Source organism: Mauremys reevesii, linkage group 8 (assembly GCF_016161935.1).
Source record: "Mauremys reevesii isolate NIE-2019 linkage group 8, ASM1616193v1, whole genome shotgun sequence".
Lineage (NCBI taxonomy): Eukaryota > Metazoa > Chordata > Testudines > Geoemydidae > Mauremys > Mauremys reevesii.
The window spans coordinates 43,836,673-43,855,982 of record NC_052630.1 but is presented as its reverse complement, the minus strand read 5'-3'; the positions used below and the strand labels follow the sequence as shown (position 1 = coordinate 43,855,982).

The following is a 19,310-nucleotide window of genomic DNA, read 5'->3' as shown; positions in this document are numbered from 1 at the left end:
GGAGTCTCCCCCACTCTTGCGCACACAGCGCATGAGCCAGGGCCGCCAGGAGTCAGGTTGTCGGCAGACTGCCCTGCGTGCCACTGTACAGGAACAAACTCCCCATGCACCAGTCACAACCACCATTTGCCCTTCCCCCTCAGTGTGTTTGTCTGGATTTAGTAAGCCTGGTTCTCTGGGACACAGCTGTGCCTGGGCAGGGGGAGGGGGAGCGTGTATCTCTTCCTATTGCTTCTGTTGTGCAAGAAGCACAAGATGCAATGTGGCTCTGTAAGAGGAACTGAGCTGTGGACATGGGAGGAGCCTGTGGATGAGCTCAGGGAGGTCAGACCATGTCTGAGGGTTGCAGGATAGAAGGTGCAAAGGGGATTGTGAAGGATCCACAGATGTGCGGACAGGGGCATTGGTGGGGACAAGGCAACGCAAAGCTTGACAAGGGATGGTAAGTCAGGAGCAGCAGTTTTACTGAGCCTTGGAGGTGGTAACAGGAAGTGTAAATGTGATACGATACTGGATGGGAAACCAGTAGGGAGATTCCTAAAGAGGAGTTACGTGATCATGCAGCTGGGCAGGGCCAGTGCGCTTTGCAGCAGTGGCTTGTGCGGACAATGGGCCACAGCATGTCAGGGCTTGGTCCCATGAGCAGGCGCAGGGAGCTGCAGGAGTGGAAGCGGGGATCAGGTCTGCAGGGTACCGAGCATTCTGCATCGCTATGTGGGCACGGCGCACGCCACTGGAGAGGGCAAAGGGAATTTTAATGTCTCTCTCTTGGAGGGGCTCAGCAGCCGAGCCACCACAAAGGCATGGGAAGTGTGGTGCCTCCCTCTGTGGGCTGGCATAGTCCATAAAGACTGTTCCTCAATCTGTGACAGCGTTAGCATGTTGGAGGATGTGCTGGAGCACAGAAAAAATGGGCCAACTGCAGTGAAACAATTGTCTGCAACAAATGATTGGAGCAGCTCTAACCGCAGCTGTGCTGACATGGGCTGCAGCCAGGGGAATGGAATGTGGCATGTTTGTATCATGAAACATCTTGTGTGTATTGGAAGAGCTGGGCCAAAAGTGGGCCACTGTGTGTGTCCCTAGGGTAAGTGGGCAGATGTCACCCAGTGTCCCTGTGCCCTGTTTCAGTTCTCCCTCCAGTTGTGGTTCGTCTGTGACCTAACCCTGCCCTGGGGTAATCACTGAGGTGTTGGATGCCTGTAAGTGTTGCTAGTGGCCTTACTGGTGTTGGATCAGGAATCGTTTTGGTCCCTGTGATGCGCACGCCACGGGAATGCTGGCTGTACCCCCTAGGCGCAAGGGGATGGGAAATCCACAGCCAAGGCAGAGGCACAGGTTGCTGGATCATACTTAAGCACAGCCAGGCAAGCCATTGCCCCACTGTGCCCACAACCCTGTCTGCTCTTCCCCCTTGGCACGTTTGCACATGGGACCAACAGAGCCATTCTCTTGGTTAGCACAGCGTGGGATGCTCCCCACACTATGGAAGTGCTGTATGGGGCCCCCACCACGGTCTTCTGGCATATAGGTACCATGGGAACGCTAGCTTGAAGCAGAGTCCTTCCAGCTGTTCTGGGGAAGACAGGCTTCTGGCCAGTTTAGTCCCTGTTCCAGACTCATGGACCAGCTGCCATGAGAGCTCCATCTCCAACACTCCGTGGTCTCACCCATGTGGGTGGCAATGGACAGTGAAATGTAGCAGTCATGGAGACTGAGCTAGGCCATTATGTAGCTTGGGCCACTTTCATGGAGGGCATTGAACATCAGGGCAGCAGTCTCAAACTGGACTCAGTATTCAACCGGAACCCTGCACAGGGAATGAAGCATTGCGGTCATGCGATTTCAGCAGCCTGGGCGGCTAACTAAGTGGGCTGCTGCATTTGGAGCAGTTTCACCCCTTGGGATGCTGCATTGCAATAATTAAACCAGGAGCTCAAAATTCTGTAAATCCCCAGGACCAAGTCCCAGAGGAAGAGGTTATATTGCCTGGCCAGACCAGCCTTTCCCATGCTGTAGCTGTCTGGCAGCAGAGTCCAGGGGGACCCCAACGTTGCAGACCAATTTGATAATCTGAAGGCAGACACCCTGCACAGAGAGCATTGTCCTGGGGACTGGAAGTTCTAGAAGTTCACTGTCCCCTCCAACTTCACCTCAGTCTTGACTGGGATTAGCTGCTGATCACACAGGTGCTGATGCCTCCCATGTAGTTGGTTGTCTGGGAGTGAGTGGTAGAGTGGTATATACAGGAGGCAACATTTTCCAAAGCACTTAAGTGCCTTAGGAGCCGAAGTCTTGTTCTCAAGTGATGAGGCACATGGGATGTGCGGCGAGATTGACTTGCAGCGAGATTTGGCCCCTAGATGGCTAGATAACTCTTGGTAAATGGGACTTGGGCTCCTAAAGTCACTAAGGCACTCTTGAAAAAGTTACTGAGGGGAGGCAAGTCTTTAGAGGAACTCGTTATCCAAGACGATGCATTTGAATGAAAGACAAATGAACCTCTATGATGAACCAAAAATACAGAAACTCTGGCAACCTGACAGGAAGAGTCCTGCTCCCGAAAACTCCATTCTGTTCACTATAGGTTCCTATAGCACCATAGTGTCTGAGCACTGTCCCAGTGTGCATTAAGTGATGTGACTAACGTGTGGGTTTGTTCTCTCTCCCACTGAGGGTAACTGTCTGTGCACTGGAGTATTTGGGTTTGATAGGGATTTTTTCACTGTTGTGTGGAGCCAGCAGGTCTCTGCTGCTGCTGTTGTATCCCTACTCAGGGGGAGAAGGGAGGTGTTTCCTTCTAGGCCAGGGGTCGGCAACCTTTCAGAGGCAGTGTGCCGAGTCTTCATTTATTCACTCTAATTTAAGGTTTCGCGCGCCAGTAATACATTTTAATGTTTTTAGAAGGTCTCTCTCTACAAGTCTATATATTATATAACTAAACTACTGTTGTATTGTAAAATAAACGAGGTTTTCAAAATGTTTAAGAAGCTTAATTTAAAATAAATGTTGAACTTACGCCACCAGCCCGCTCAGCCCGCTGCTGGTCTGGGGTTCTGTTCTCCTAGGTCGGCAGTGGGCTGAGTGGGGCCTGCGGTCCGGCAGCCAGAACCCCAGACCGGCAGCGGGCTGTGCGGGGCCGGCAGCCGGGACCCCAGACCGGCAGTGGGCTGAGTGGCTCAGCCCACTGCTGCTCACGGCTTCCATCCGCCGGCTCTTGCCAGCCGCGATCCCGGCTGCCGGCCCCGCTCAGCCTGCTGCCGGTCTGGGGTTCCGGCCCTGCCCGCATACAGTGGGTACCTACCTTCTCCCTGGTTCTGGCCCATTCTCTTCCTCTCTCTGCATTGAGCTGAGGGTGGGAGTAGACCAAGCACAGGGCTGGGGGTGAAGGGTCTGGCCAGGAGCTAGAATGAGGGAGGGGGCTCAGGGTTGGGGCAGGAGGTTTTGGGTGTGGGGCACTTACCTGGGCAGCTCCCATTTGGTGTGAGGGGTGCAGGTGGGAATGTGAGTTGGGTGCAGGAGCTCCCATTTGGTGCTCAGGGTGGGGGTGGGGCTGTGCGGGGTGCATGGGATGTTGGGGGGTTGGGGATGTGGGGGGGTGCAAGAGTCAGGGCAGAGGGCTGGAGGCATGTGAGGGGGGTGCAGGTGTCAGGGTAGGGGGGCTGGGTATGTGTAGGGGTGACAGAGTCAGGCCTGGGGTCATGGGGTGTGTGTGAAGGAGTCAACAGAGGGCTGGGTGGTACAGGGCTCAGGGCTGGGGCCTGGGGTGTGTGGGGGGGGTGCAGGGCTCAGGGCAGAGGGCTGTGGGGGGAGGTCAGGGCTCAGGGCAGAGGGCTGGGTGACTGCCCCCCCCAGAACCTCCAACCCCCCCCCCACTCCTTGTCCCGACTACCCCTTCCTGGGACCCCACCCCCTATCTAAGCCTCCCTGCCCCTTGTCCCCTGACTGCCCTGCTAGGACCCTACCTGTCCCCTGACTGCCCCAACCCTTATCCACACCCCCGCACCCAGACAGAACGCCCTGGACTCTCATGCCTATCCAACCGCTCCCCGTCCCCTGACAGGACCCCCAGAACTCTGGATCCATACAACCCCCTCCTGCTCCCTGCCTGCCCCAACCCCTCTCCACACCCCTGCCTCCTGATAGCCCCCCCCCAGAACTCCCGACTCATCCAACCCCCCCAGCTCCTTGTCTCCTGACCACCCCCTCCAGAGACCCCCCCCACCCTACCTGCCCCCCCAGGACCCTCCTTGCTCCTTGTCCCCTGACTGCCGTGACCCCTATCCACCCCCCACCCCCTAACAGATCCCGGGACTCCCATGCCCCATCCAACCGCCCCTGCTCCTGACTGCCCCTCCAGAGACCCCTGCCCCTCACCACCCCCAGGATCCCACCCACCCTGCTCCCTGTCCCTTGACTGCCCCCACCCCTTACCCAACTCCTCCCGGCCCCAGACCCCTTACTATGAGGCTCCCCACTCATCCGGAGCCCTGCTGCCGCACGCGCACCGGCAGGGCTCCAGATGAGCGGGGAGCATCTTTCCCTCCCCACAGAGCCAAACGCTGCCCCACGGGAGCACGCAGCCCCGGCCCCCAGAGCGCTGTGCGCGCGGCGGCAAGGCTCCAGGGGAAGGGGTGGAAGGCAGAGGAGGGGCCGGCGGCTTGCTGCGCTCGGCCAGACACTCTGGCCCGGGACCGCGGACCCTGTGGCTTGCCGCAACAGCAGGATTTTTAATGTCACTCGGAGTCCCAGAAGGCAGCCGCATGCCATTAAAAAACGGCATGCGTGCCATCTTTGGCATGCGTGCCATAAGTTGCTGACCCCTGTTCTAGGCCATGCCACGTGCATGAAAAGGGCAGAGATTTCCTTCATTCCCTCCCACAAGAGGAAGCGATGATCTCGACATCACCATTTCTGGGGAACTCTGACTCCTTGTTTGATTCCTTTTTGCATGGTTTGTTGGTCATTTTTCCATGAATATTTGTGCAACCAGGTTTGATTAGCACAAATGCTTGGGGAGAAACTTTGACTCATATGCTAGTGCATATTCATACACAAGGACACCTGTTCTTTAACCAGGTCTGTGATTGATAGTAGTCATTGCACGTTCCAGCATAACAGTACACGCATGGGAATGAAAAATGAATCCATCTGTCACTACACACCTCCTGCTCCTCCACACAGAGGCACACCCTTGCCACGGCCACACTGTCTACACCACAAGCAGCACCTCACAGCTGACTCACTAAATGTCTAGCATCTCCTTCCCCAAATGCCCCCATAGTTTGCGCTGAGTAAAATCATCCGACACCTATGTTCATTTACCATGAGTTAGTGAAACATTTGATTTAGTCTGACAAGTGTCTGGTGTTTGCAAGATAGGAAATTATTTTTTAACTCATGGAGGTAAATCTTGGCTTAGCAATTAACAGATGCCAAGTTAATGTGTTACGTATACAGTTCCAAGAGTACAGCTCTTTCCTATAACAGGGTGAACAAAGGATAGAAGGCAGAAATTGACTGTGTGGACTCTGGCAGCACTGCTGACCCAGCAGCTACTCGGGAGAGCAGGTACATGGTAGTGTCTGTGCTGGACTGACTTACCTAGATGCTATTTCTGTAGTAGGTGCAGTGTCATGTGGAATAGCACAGATGTGTCGAATTATGGGTTTGGCCGGGAGTTTTGAGGAACTGTGCAGAGGGATTGTAGAATCCTAGCATCTGTGGGTCTTCAATGTCTGTTGGGATAGTGGGTGCTTTACAGTATGGCCAAGAGTTTTAGACGTGACTATTCATTTTGGGATCCTGACAAGAGACACCTTAAAGGGGCTGGATTTCAGAGGGTGGGTGCACAACACTCTCTCAACATGTCCTTTTAAGGTGACTCCAGCTCGTCCTCCCAAATCACTGGTCTCCTCTGAAAATCTTGGCCCGTGCCTCTTGCCTGTCAGAGGTGACATTAGCCCTTGTTTGCACACCAACAGACAGCTTTGGGACCGGACCCTGCCATCCATCTTACTGGGGCAAAATGAGCTTTCTAAACAAATCCTGCCTTGGACGGGAGGAGAGAGGCACTCACTGAGACATTGGCAAGGTGCCAATTAGGCAAGGTGCCGCAATCATTGCATCCTGCACAGTTATGGACCCCACTGCCTGTCACCAGCCCACACCCAACATTGCCTGTGGAATCCTCCCCTTAGGCACGGAGAAGATGCACCTACCAGGGTTTCTGCTGTCCTTCTTGGTGCTAGGTTGAAGCCAGTGGGAGATTTATGGCAAGGTGTATCCTGCCAAATGTGTCTATGTTGCCTCTGTTGCTGGCACTCATTCTGTTCAGAGTGAGCACTGATCAGCAGCCTTTTCCTGCACAATAATCTTCCTTTACAATGACAGAAATAAGACCCAGGAGGTCAGCTTGCGCAGACTCCCATGCTCTCCTCTGACCAGAGTCAGATTTTTTTCCTATGGTGCTTTTTTAAAAGTGCATTTTCCAGCCCAGTTTTAAATGGGCTCTGTGGTTTTGTAGTTCTCACTGCCAGAAAGCTTATATTTAACCTTATTTGTCTTTTCCTCAGCTTCTGCCCATTTTACCCACTTGGATTCCACTAAATAAATCTTCTCCATCACTGTGTCTGTCTCTACTGCAATCAGGGGTGTGACTGCAGCATGTGCAGACATATTAGGGCTAGCTTTACTCTAGCTAGCTCAGGTACCGGAGCAGTGAAACTGTGGCCTGCCTGGTAGCCTGGGTAAAACCCTATCTGCAATCACACCTTATGACTGCAATATAGATGCCCCCTTTGTGCTTAATCTTGTATTATCTTATTCCTCACCCTGGCCTTACTTAATCCACATTTAGCTGTTTTAATCTTTCTTTAGCAAGATTCCAAAGAGGACTGGACATTTTGTATGGAGACTTGCATTAGTTGGGATTTAAAAGAGCTGCATAGAGAGAGATTCTATTTTCTGTTACGTGACTCTGTGTTAGCTTTCATTTGTTGCCATCTTGCACTGAAAACCATAGACACCAACCTGTGACATATTTTGCCAAGGGCAGTTCTCCTAATAAACTGAGTGTCTGTTTGCACAAGGGGATGAAGTTTAGGTTACTTTGTTCTTAGACCTGTGCAATAGCACCGAGGGACCCCAGACACAACCAGGACATCCCCCTTCCATCCCGCTGTGCTAGGTGCTGTACAAACATCAGAGACAGTCCCTGCTAGGAACAGTTTACAGTCTGCCATGACCATTCCAGATCAAAGAGCCTTAGGACTGTCTGCACAAGAAAACTGACCAGAATAGGTGTCCCGGAATAATTATCCCACTATAACTCTTCCGGAATGACTCCCCATGGGGACACACTTATTCCGAGATACAATTGTCCACACAGAGCATTACTGCGGAATAGCTATAGCCCTTTATAGTCACCCCAACCTTATTCCGGAATAACTGCCCCATGGAGACAAGCGCTTACTGCGGTTTAGTATCTCTGGCTGATCCAGTGCCTAGGGGTTAGAGAATACAAAGAACAAAGCCGTTTCTGGGAAGGATTCCTTTGCTGGTCTGCTTGGCTCATGCAGAAGCTGTAGGGATTCTTCCTCAGGTAAAGCTGTAAGTCATGTGAAAAGAAGAGGCACGTTTTCCCTTCCCAGGATCCCTCCACAACTCTTGGCGCCTCCTCCTGAGACAGATGGCCATGGCCAAGAAGAGGATTGCAGTCATCGGTGGTGGATCCAGTGGACTGTGCACCATTAAATGCTGTTTGGATGATGGGCTGGAGCCCACCTGCTTCGAGAGAAGTGAAGATATCGGGGGTCTCTGGAGGTTCAAGGTAGGTTTGAGTTCATCATGAGTTTGGGTGCTTTTCTGAATGCTGGCTATTATTTATTATTTGTATTGCAACAGCGCCAAGCAGCCACTATCAAGCATCAGGACCCTCTTGTGCCAGGTGCTGTACAAACCCAGAACAAAAGGACAGTCCCTGCTCCAAAGAGACTGCAATCTAAGTATCAAATCGTATTATTATTTCTACCAGATGAAAGCCCATATTGTCACACAGGTGTTATTCCTAAAGTCCCCATGTGTGGGGACAAAAAGACAAAAATGGCTGAGAAATGTAAAAGCAGCACAGTAACAGACTGTCAGTCGCAGCGATGTCTGAACCTGGTGATAGTGTGAACAAGAAGAGCTCTCTGCCATGCTTGTAGCTGTTCCCATCACTTCACACTGACACAGCAGACATTCTAGGGTTCACAGTGACAATCCTGGAATCTTATTATATGCAGAGTCCCCTGGGTGTGTGCCGGTATTAACAAGGTCTGCGCCCAGAGGAGGCTTCAGGGTAACATAGTTGCTGGCGAGGGTCTTTTCCACCCATCTGGAGCATGCAGTCACCTCACCCAGAGTGCAATTATGGCTCTGGTTTAGGGCCTGATCCAAGGTGCATTGAAGTCAGTGGAAAGACTCCCATTGATTTCAATGGGCTTTGGATCAGGCCCTTGCTTCTGACGATTGGGTTGCTAGGAGGCTGGAGGGGAAGGGCCAGCACAGAGGGGCTTCAGCTCATAGCAAATCCTTTAGGTTGTAGAAAAACAAACCAGACTTATCCAGAAATGGGACAATGTTCCTTTCACAGGTGAGTGAAGGCTTCTCCCCACTGAGCTGGTGCCAGAATCTGCAGGCTCTCTTCAGACAGAGGGCCCCGTCCTGCTCCCACTGAATTCAGTGGCAAAACATTGACTGATGTCCAACGGGGCACAAGCAGGCGGGAGTCCACAACAGTGACAGGCTTCCTCTCCAGCTTTCTCTGCCCCAGTGAACTTCTGCTGCGTGGCTCACTCTCACCAGGCCATCGCAAGGCTGCCTGCCTGCACGTGCTGATTGCAACTCTCTCTCCCTGCCACACCCTTGGTGTGGATCAAGGGGAGACAGGGACTTCCTGGCAAATGCCACCAGAAGTGGTGGTCCAGAAGGTGTGGTGTCAACACAGGGCATGGAGGGTGTTTGTGTGTGGCCAAGAGGTGAGAATGGGGTGATGGGGGCTGGGGCTGTGCATGCGATGGGGATGGGGTAAAGGGAAAGGCATGTCATGTGTGTTGGCAGGATGAAGGAAAATGTATAGGATGCTCAAGGTGTATTTCTGCAGAGTAGGGAGGCTGCCATGGCAACATCTGTATTAGGGGAGATCACACCACCTGTGGCTTGATGCCGCCTTCATTGCTACAGCTTTACTTTCCAGAGTCAATATTCAAAAGTAATGTCCATGTTCTCTCACTCCTGCAGGAGAATCCCGAAGAGGGCAGAGCCAGCATCTACAAATCTGTCATCATCAACACCTCCAAGGAGATGATGTGCTTCAGTGATTTCCCCATCCCGGATGATTTCCCCAACTACATGCACAACTCCAAAATCATGAAGTATTTCCGCATGTATGCCGACCACTTCGACCTTCTGAAATACATTCGCTTCAAGGTGAGGAGAGCTGGCCCAGCGAGCAGGGGTAGGATTCTGTGTGTGTGTGTGTGTGTGTGTGTTAGTGTGTGAGTGTGCACGTGCACGCATGGGTGTGCAAGACCTGAGTGAAAGAATCTCCCCCGATGAGGAAACATCTCACACTCATGGAACAGGGAGAGCTGGAGGGGCTGTTCTGGGGGCTGCCTGGATGAAGTTACAGCCCAGGTCCCAGGAGCTGCTGCAGCCCCATTCCCTGTGGGAGCCAGTGAATCCGCAGAGGCCATGAGGCAAAACCCAGCAGAGTCCAACTGGCCTCCTGCTGCTGGTCCCAGCTGTGCGCTGGCCTTGTGCTTCCTGGCTGGGTTGCTGACTCAAGTATGGGAGGAGGTTAGTGTCAAGGATGAAATTCCCTGATGCCAGCTCTGTGAGTGCCCTTTTCCTTCCAGACCACTGTGGTCAGTGTGACAAAGCGCCTGGATTTCTCCTCCACGGGCCAATGGAACATTGTCATGGAGTCTGAGGGGAAGCAGGAGTCGGCCGTCTTCGATGGGGTCATGGTGTGCAGCGGCCATCACACCAATGCCCATCTGCCACTGGACTCCTTCCCAGGTACATCGCAGAGCGGGAAGGGAAAGGGCCTTAGCTGAGCAGTGACTTTCCAAAGGGATAAACAGAGGGAAAGCAATGAGCACGTGCTCCTGGGCAGGTCCTGGGACACACATTAGTCCTGGGCTGCACTCATGGGCCTCTAGCAGTCCCTTCCAGCCCTACAATCCTAGGGTTCTATGATTATCCACTGTAACCACGGAACTGCTGCCAAGCGTGTCAGCCACCGCCTGGTGCTTCTCCCATTTCAGGAGTATGCCAGTGCATGACAGCAGCAAAGGAGCTGCACCAGATGGCAGCCCAACAGCCCCCCGAGACACTGAAAGGTGCAATTCAGAGCACACAAAGCCCAAATGGTTACGTAGCTTCCAACGCCACAGGCAGCACAGCAGATACAGAGAGCCACTCAGGAACATGCCAGCGGGGGGAGAAGAGCAGATACAGCAGTCACGTAGCTCTATGGCAGTGGTTCTCAAACTTTTGTATTGGTGACCCTATGCCCCTTCCCATCTGCCACTCCAGCTATTCAGAACCTCTGGTGTTACAGTCACAGGCCAATTTGTGCTGTGTGAAATTTAATACTGCAAAGTGCAAGGTCATGCACTTAGGGACTAACAACAAGAATTTTTGCTATCAGTTGGAAGAGATAGGAGGCGGAGAAAGATCTAATATTGGTTGATCATGGGATGACTGAGCTGCCAATGTGATGTGGTTGTGAAAAAGGCTAATGCAGTCCTAGGATGTATGCAAGATACTTCCAGTAGAGACCAGGGAATGTTAGTGCCATTATACAAGGCACTGGTGAAACCTCATCTGGAATACTGTGTGCAATTCTGGTCTCCAATCTTTAAGGAAGATGTATTCAGACAGGAAAGCGGGGGCGGGGGAAGGCTACTAGGATGATCAGGAATCTTATGAAAGAAGATTCAAAGAGCTTGGCTTTTTTAGCTGAACCAAAAGAAGGCTGAGAGGACATACAATTGCTTTCTATAAATACATCAGAAGGATAAATACTAGGGCGGGAGAAGAGGAGTTATTTAAGTTATGTGCCAATGAGGACACGAACAAATGCATACAAACTGTCCATCAGCAAGTTTAGGCTTGAAATTAGACAAAGGTTTGTAACCCTCCGAGGACTGAACTTCTGCAAGAGCCTACCAAGAGGAGCAGTGGGGGCAAAAAACCTAATTGACCTCAGGACAGCGCTTGATAAGTTTATAGAGGAGTTGGTATGATGAGATTGCCTACAATGGCATATAGCTGCTACATGACTGCTAGCAGCAAACATCTCCAGCGGCTGGTGATGGGACACTAGATGGGAGAAGTTACTGATAGAGAATTATTTCCCAGTTGTCTAGCTGGTAGGTCTTGCCCACATGCTCAGGGTTTAACTGATCACCATATTTGGGGTTGGAAAGGAATTTCCCTGCAGATCAGATTGGCAGAGACCCTGGCAGTTTTTTCACCTTCCTGTGCAGCACAGGCCATGTGTCACTTGCAGGTTTAAACTAGTGTAAATGGTGGATTCTTTGTAACTTAAGCCTTTAAATCATGATTTGAGGACTTCAGTAACTCAGCCAGAGGTTATGGGTCTATTACAGGAGCTGTTGGGTGAGGTTATGTGGCCTTCAGTGTGCAGGAGGTCAGATTATATGATCATCATGGTCCCTTCTGGCCTTAAAGTCTATGAATCTATGTTGGGGGAGGAGGGAAGACTTCCCTGAAAGCTTGACTGCTACAGCAGAGTCTCTCGTATTCATTTTACCCCTTCCCTACTTTGCTCCTCGTCCCCACAGCCTCTCACTCCCTTATTACTCTGAGGCAAGGCTCCAACCCACACACGAGCTCCTTTACACCGGGTACATGGCCAGAGCAGTGTAGAGTGCTCCAAAAGGCCCAGTCCCAGCTGGGGGACAGTTCCCCTGGTGCAGGCACTGCAGAAGATGGCTATAAGCTGCCCTCTAACCAAGAGGCCTGTACAATCCCTGGCTTGGGGGGTAGAAGGTGAGGCATGCCAAGGGACAGGCTGACAGTGGGGTTAGCTCAGGGTGGAGATGTAGCATGCAGCACTGTGGCTAATAGGGGCACTTGGGGAACTGCCATGACTTGGATACATTGAGGCATCTCCAGCCCCACAGAGCAGCTCAGGGTTAGGAAGGTGGAAGAGTGACTTCAACCTATCTTCGCTCCACTCTTCCTCTGGACTGATGGGTCTGTGGTGCACCTCTTAGAGGTGCAGCCCAGAATGCCATTCTGGTCCCCACCCACACGGTCTCCCATAAACAGAGTATTCCCCCTCACTGTTTGTGTTGAGCTCCAGAACCACAATGTTCAAGTGGGCAAAGACACAGGCCAAACACACTAGCTCACCTCTAGCACCCAGAGCCTGAGCTGCTCCACTCTCTCCTGGCAGGGATTGAAAAGTTCAAAGGCCGCTACTTCCACAGCCGGGATTACAAGAACCCTCAGGAGTTCTCGGGGAAGAGAGTCATTGTGATCGGCATTGGCAATTCGGGAGGGGACCTGGCCGTGGAGCTCAGCCATGAAGCTGATCAGGTTTGGCTTTAGATGCACGGCTCTACGTTCATGGCACAGTGCAGCACCCCACACCTCACTGGGCTAATGGCAGCGGCCCCAGGCAATACACTGCACCACCACACAAACCCCAGGAACTCCCAAACTAAATACCTGACCCAGCCTCTGCTGGAGTCAATGGAAAGACTCCCATTTGAAGCAGCCCCTAACTGCAGAGAGGCGATACGAAGGTTTATACGGTTCATCAGAGTTGGTATCAAAGCGTCATCGTGGGCAATCTGCACTTACCGAGTGGATGGAATGGACATAGGGAATTGCCTACAGCTGTTAGTTGTATGGCAGCTGCCGTCTTGCCCTAGAGCAGGGATGGAACTGGGCCCTTCTAGATCTACACTCCACCAGGAGCTAGAGAGACTCATGCTACAGCTAGGGACTGTAGCACAATCCTAGCCACTGTAGATTGGGTACAGGGTGGGACACGATGCACACTGACCAGCACGTTATCCACAATGCTGTGCCCTGCCCTCAGAGTACCATGTCCCACTTCCTCATTAGCTCATCTGCCCCTGCCTACCTGTACCTTGCATAGAGTCATGGGGAGGCGCATGCAGCGACATTCCTACCAGCCGTGCAGGGGACCAGAGATGGCAGGAAATCAGATGTGGCCAGGGAATAGCTGGTATTGTGTTGAAAGTTGTCAGGAGCCTCCATGGTTTGAAGACTGGAGCAGTTGCTTCAACACAAGAGGGTTTGGGCACAAGTTGCAGGGAAAATAAATGCAGAGGAAGGAAACAGAACTATGGGCTGAGGAAGAAAAAGGTGGCAAGGTTTAACGAGGAGAACAGGGTCTCCAGTACCCAGAGCCATTTCATAGCCGGCCCAGCCACCTGCCCACTAGCAGCCCAGCGTTCCCCAGGGCATCCCAGAGGATCAGTGTGTCTAGCAGTGACAGGATGCACAGCAAAGGTGGAGGGTCAGGGAAGGTCCTGTAATGAGACATGTCGCCCCCTATGAGAACGTACAAGTGTGTCTGTGTAACCCTTCTGCCAGGCCGAAACGATAGCAGCAAGGGCCAGGTTCAATACATAGGGGTCCCTTCCCCACAACATAATGCAAAACCAGCTCGAGCCCCCACCCAGTGACCTGGGAAAATCTTACACTCACCCCTGGGCACCTCGAAGAGGCAATACTCCCCCTCTCGCAAGCACAGAGTCTTGGTGTAGCAGAAAAGGTTTAATTACATGACAAACAACAAGCATTAAACTGGGAAAATACCTCAGCTAGAGTTCATAGGTCAAACCGTGAGCAAAGACCCACTCCAGCAAATTGGGCCATGTCCTTCTCTCGGGGCCCTTGAGTCCAGCAACCCCCCAAATCACCCACAGTCCCAAAAGTCCCACAATCCAAAAGTCTCTGTCCCGGGTCAGTGCAGCCCCAGAGCTCAAGAGTCTCTCTGCAGAGGTCCCCCTCCCCAGCCTGGGTAGAAAAGGGCACCTTACGTGGGTTCAGGGCCAACTGCCCTGCCTCTTTGTGGGGTTCTGCTTCCACCAGCCGTCCCTGCAAACAGCTCAGCTCCGCTTGCTCTGTGGGCTGCTCCGCTCTGCCAGCTGCTCTGGTCCACCAGCTGTCCTGTGAGCCACTCCAGCCGTCCTCACGAGCTGCTTGGCGCCACTCACCCAGTGGCTGCACAAACTGCTCCACTCTGCTCTGCCAGCTGCTCTGCTCCACAGTATGGCTTCAGGCTCCCCCACTCATTAGCACAGTACTCAGTGCTCTCAGCTCAGCAAGTCCAGCTCTTCAGTGATTTCAGCTCTTAGTGATTCCAGCTCTTAGTAGGGGAGCCCCAGTACCAGTGAATTCAGCTCAGTAACCTGCATTTAGATTCTTAAGGGAATCAAAAATTAATTCTGACATTCCACAGTGGAGAGAGGCACAGGTGGAACTGGTGCTTCTGGCTCATACAAAGAGCCTGCACCACCAAGTACAGATCTCTGTCCCAGCCTCTCTCCTCTCAATGGGTTTTGGAACCCATGTGCCCCATCTAGCAAGCGCTATCCAGCTGACAATGAAACCCCCCATCACAAGACAATTTTGTAGTTCCCCATTTACCCAATCAGGGTGACAACATTTCATTCCTCCTGCCCCAATAACAACGAAATTGGGGCTCCCACAGCTGTGAAAATAACCATCCCATGCTGCTTTGCGGTATGCTAAGTGGGTTGGGAGTGCCCATGCAAATAACCGAAATACCAATGCAACACTTTCCGCACTCCCCATAATTTACCACCAAATGTCAGGGTGGGGCTCATCCTGACTCTGCTTACATCCGGGATAAGGGTACTGACATGGAAGCATCTGCCAGTCCTTTCCAAAGCTGTCCCAGGCCCTGGACTAAAGATGGCTACTCCCTTCTCTGGGTGCGTGGTAGATGTCCAGCAATGGGGTAGCATAGGCAGTGACACCACGAGCCCACAGATAGCAGTGCGGTGTCGACCCTGAGAACTGGCTGCACCCTGCCGGGCAGGGAGCAGACAACTGCTATGGGCAGCCTGCTCTGTTACACAGCCAGGGACCGAGGTCACAGCTCAGTGAGGTTCCTCACAGTCCCAGCCAGGCTCCTCTCTCTGAGATCCCCAAAACGGTAAACCTCCAGTGAGACTAAAGCTGGGAGTCGGAGGCAGGGAGATGTCAGTGGAGATCGTGCATGGGGGGATGCCAGTGGGAACCAGGGCCGAGTGGGCAGGGATAAAGATTGAAATTGTCAGCTCTTTGGGGCAGGAACGTCCCTCACAATGTGGCTGTACAAGTGTCCAGCACACTGGAGCTCTGATCTCAGCTGGGGCCTGTATTACTCACCCTATTGCAGATAATAACTTATGACAGTAACAATCCCTGCCAGTGCCATGAAGTGCCAAGTAGCACAACTCAGGACAGTATGTGTCAATGTCCAAGAGAGCTGTCTTTCTCCACTGTCTAGGTCTTCCTCAGCACCAGGCGTGGGGCGTGGGTGCTGAATCGTGTTGCGGAGCAAGGGTACCCTGTGGACATAGTGCTCTCCACCAGGTTTAAAGCCTTTTTCAAGCGGATGTTGACTACATCCATGGTTAACCAATGGGCAGAGAACAGAGTAAATGCAAGATTCAACCACGCACACTACGGTCTAAGGCCTCAGCACAGGTGCTTTCAAACACATGGAATATTCCCCTCAGCCTGCTGGGGCAGGATGGCAAATCGTAGGAGTTAGATATAAAAGACCTAGGTCCTGACTTTTACCTTCCACCATCACTGGACTTGGGGAAGGTGTGGGAGGGTGATTTTGTGTTTCCTGTGTTCTGGCACCATGCAGGGCCCGACCCAGCTGTCAGTTATGTTAGAGCACCCTCAGAGCTTTTGCCTTCCTTCCTGTGACCATTGGGAAGAATGGCTGTAGTGTGGCGCCTCCTGCCTGGGGATAATCTCAGGGGGCTGTTTCTACCCCCTTTAAGGGCCTGTTATGCTACTGGAGCCATAACAGACACCAAGCAACTTCAAACAGCCTTTTGCACTCATGCTGCTAGTAACATGGCTGTGCTGTCTGGGCCAAATTCTAGTAACAGAGGAGAGGAGACCTGACCATCACACCGATCCTGCCCCGCTCTCAGAGGTATGCCATTTGTCCAAACAGATCTTGACATACCTTCTCTTTGCCATGCAGGATTATGAGCCAGCACCCAACCATCAACGACGACCTGCCAAACCGCATCATCTCTGGCAAAGTGCTGGTGAAACCGAACATCAGGGAGTTCACTGAAACTGGTGCCATCTTCGAAGATGGCACCAGAGAGGAGGACATTGATGCAGTTTTCTTCGCTACAGGATACAGCTTCTCTTTCCCCTTCCTCCAGGACTGTGTCAAAGTGGTCGAAAACCAGGTCTCCCTGTATAAATTCATCTTCCCTCCTCACCTAGAGAAGCCAACTCTGGCTTTCATTGGTCTCATCCAGCCACTGGGAGCCATCATGCCCCTTGCAGAACTCCAGAGTCGCTTGGCCACACAAGTGTTCAAGGGTATGTGAACCAAAATGCAGGAAATAGCCTGGGGCCTCTGGGTAATAGAGCTCTCTGAAATCCTAAGCCTGTGTTAGTAGAGGGCCTTTCTGGATTGGCATGGTACTAGCCGAGTTCAGCAGAGCTGTGCAGTCCCTGGGCTGGGGTTGGGTGGCAGACAATAGCCGCATGAGTGCCATGATGATGAGCCAGCCCATATCCCTCTCCACCATAGTGCTGTTTCAATCCCAAGTATTCCAGGATGGCTGCTCTCCAAGTGGTTGGGCCTTCACTCGTTCTGTTTTGGAAGCATGGAAATGTTGTGATCCCAGGAAATGGGGGACAGGAGTCATAGGAAGTACTGAAGCTGTGGAGAAGGAATCTCAACTCTAGATCCAGGCAGGTCCTGACAAAGATAGACAGGCTTGTTGACAGCAATTCCAGGCCCCAGGACAGAACAGTCAATGGGCCCACAGGCCTGGCATGGTGTCGCCACATGGGTGCAGAGCTGGACCACGTGCGGCGGCTGGTGCACACACGCACAAGCCATGCCCATGTGGACACGGTCCACCTGATATTTGGACTGTGCTGCGCCTCTGCTGGCTGGTGCCCAGCGAGCTGCTGCCGGCTGTGCTGCTGGTGCCCCTAGGAAGTTGCTCCCTTTGCACTCTCCCCTGTCAGCAGGCCTAAAGATAGACTGTCTAACTACCACATCTCTCACAGAATCAGGCTGCCCACTGGGCTCCAGAAGCTCCAAGCTCTGGAACTTTGGGGACACAAAGTCATCACGGCGTTCCCAGCCCAGGGTGCAGTGCTTCCTGTAGGAAACAACAACTTTCCCCATCCCGCACACACAGAGCTCTCTCTGGACATGGCTGATCCCCTCCTGAAGGAGCCAGACACATCTCTGCTCATACTCTGGCTTTTCTCTTCTAGGGCTGATCAGGTTGCCCACAGAAAGCGACATGATGGCCGATATTACACAGAAGAAAGACGAAATGTCAAAACGGTAGGAACCTTTATGTGAAGTATTACTGGGCATGTTTGGAAAGAGTCTTTCTGTAAGGATGTCTTAAGTTTCTATCATTCTCTAAAATACCTCCAATGTGTCACTAATTTGTTGTAAAGAGTCTGGTATTTCCAGTCTTAGCTCTCTTCGTTAAAATTTATCTGGAAACATTTACTTGATCTGGAATTGTTCTCCCATCTCTATCTTCCTTCTACACATAAACATGACATAAAAGAACAAGATTAAATAATAAAATTATAACTGTAGAAAACTAAGCAATTTGATCCTCATCCTTATCCCCCAGATCGTGGCTGAATCCAGCAGCGAATAGGTGAGAAAATCCTGTTTCAGCCAAAAGAAAGAGATAAGGACTCACCCTCTCTATAGATATCCCCCACCTGGAGATAAACCTGTCAGATCTTCTGGCATTCGAGCCCCATGTTAGGCACCACTTTTAAAACCAACATATATGGGACTGACAGTGGAGTTTGAAGACGGGGCTTTCAGTGCTACATGCACATAGCTTACCAATTGAGCAAACTCCATTAGCAGCCTTATAAATCTCTTCTGATGACCTGCCATTAGAAGGGGACAAAGACACTTATACCCACCTGGCATGGGTTACGACTGCACATGGAATCGTGACCCAGCTTTTCCTGTAATTCCAGTTATAGTGGGAATTAATTCCAGAGGAGGAGATTCTTCAAATTTGGTGCCCCTCAGGAATGTCATGTTCTGGTCAGTGCAGTCTCCATTTTATCACGCTACAAAGGCACCCACACATCTCTCTCTTATTTCAGGTATGTGAAAAGCCCGCGCCACACTATCCAAGTGGATTATGTTGAATACATGGATGAACTTGCCTGCCTGGCAGGAGTCAAGCCCAACCTGCTGTCTCTCTTCCTCACGGATCCAAAGCTCGCCATAGAGGTTTTCTTTGGCCCCTGCACGCCATACCAGTACCGCCTGAGAGGGCCAGGGAAATGGGATGGAGCCAGGAAAGCCATCCTGACTCAGAGAGAACGGATCATTAAACCTCTGAAAACCAGGGCAGTAGGAGATTACACCCAGCACACCTCAATGCCCTATTTATTTAAGATAGTTGGTGCCGTTGCTCTCTTTGCTATAATTTTCGCTTACTTTTAAATGCTTGTTCTCTACACAGGAAAATGGGATTATGTAAAATGTAATTATATGGTTTCTGTTGGTTTCTAATTTTCTCCCTGCAAGTTTATCACACATCCAGTGTAACCGTCCGTTACCACTCGTGCGTGGAGAATTTCCCCCCTCTCAACTATGGCTGCTGATTATTTTGTCTGCTGTCACTGTCTGCTGTTGTGTTAGAGATCTTTGGTTCCATTAAATATTCCTTAGGCTGCTAGCTGTTATGATTATAAAGGCCACAGACAGGCACCGGTGGCAATAGCTCAGAAGTTTAAGTGGGGCCATTGTGACATGAGACATAACCAGTCACCACCCTTCCTCTATAGCTAATCTGCGTGCAATAATTCCACTGGTTGTAACGTCTCACCGGCAGGAGGGAGACTGGACATATATGGCAAGAGTTCTCTGTGGTAGGCTACTGGCCAAACTCTCACTGCTCTTTTACTAGTTGCTTGGCCCCTTGCTAGTTTGGGCACCAGTGCCTGAAATGGCACTTCTGCCTTGGATCTACTGCACA

At 51.8% G+C, this 19,310-nt stretch overlaps 1 protein-coding gene across 1 annotated transcript; it reads left to right on the top strand.

Annotated features, from left to right (window-relative positions):
* The first annotated feature begins 259 nt into the window (after positions 1 to 259).
* On the top strand, positions 260 to 19,023 carry LOC120370689 (flavin-containing monooxygenase 5-like). The gene is made up of 10 exons (XM_039485749.1): positions 260 to 442; positions 5,491 to 5,571; positions 7,653 to 7,831; positions 9,283 to 9,471; positions 9,900 to 10,062; positions 12,473 to 12,615; positions 15,572 to 15,771; positions 16,289 to 16,641; positions 17,557 to 17,629; positions 18,430 to 19,023. Exons 3-10 carry the CDS (start codon positions 7,691 to 7,693, stop codon positions 18,773 to 18,775), a joined length of 1,608 nt encoding a protein of 535 aa, XP_039341683.1. The 5' UTR covers positions 260 to 442; positions 5,491 to 5,571; positions 7,653 to 7,690; the 3' UTR covers positions 18,776 to 19,023.
* Positions 19,024 to 19,310: the final 287 nt, after the last annotated feature.

Excerpts from the sequence above, each read along its gene's own strand:
- LOC120370689 (XM_039485749.1), top strand. The coding sequence starts at position 7,691 with ATGGCCATGGCCAAGAAGAGGATTGCAGTCATCGGTGGTGGATCCAGT. Across the intron at positions 9,472-9,899 it reads TGAAATACATTCGCTTCAAG|ACCACTGTGGTCAGTGTGAC; the intron begins GTGAGGAGAGCT and ends TTTTCCTTCCAG. Across the intron at positions 16,642-17,556 it reads GGCCACACAAGTGTTCAAGG|GGCTGATCAGGTTGCCCACA; the intron begins GTATGTGAACCA and ends TTTCTCTTCTAG.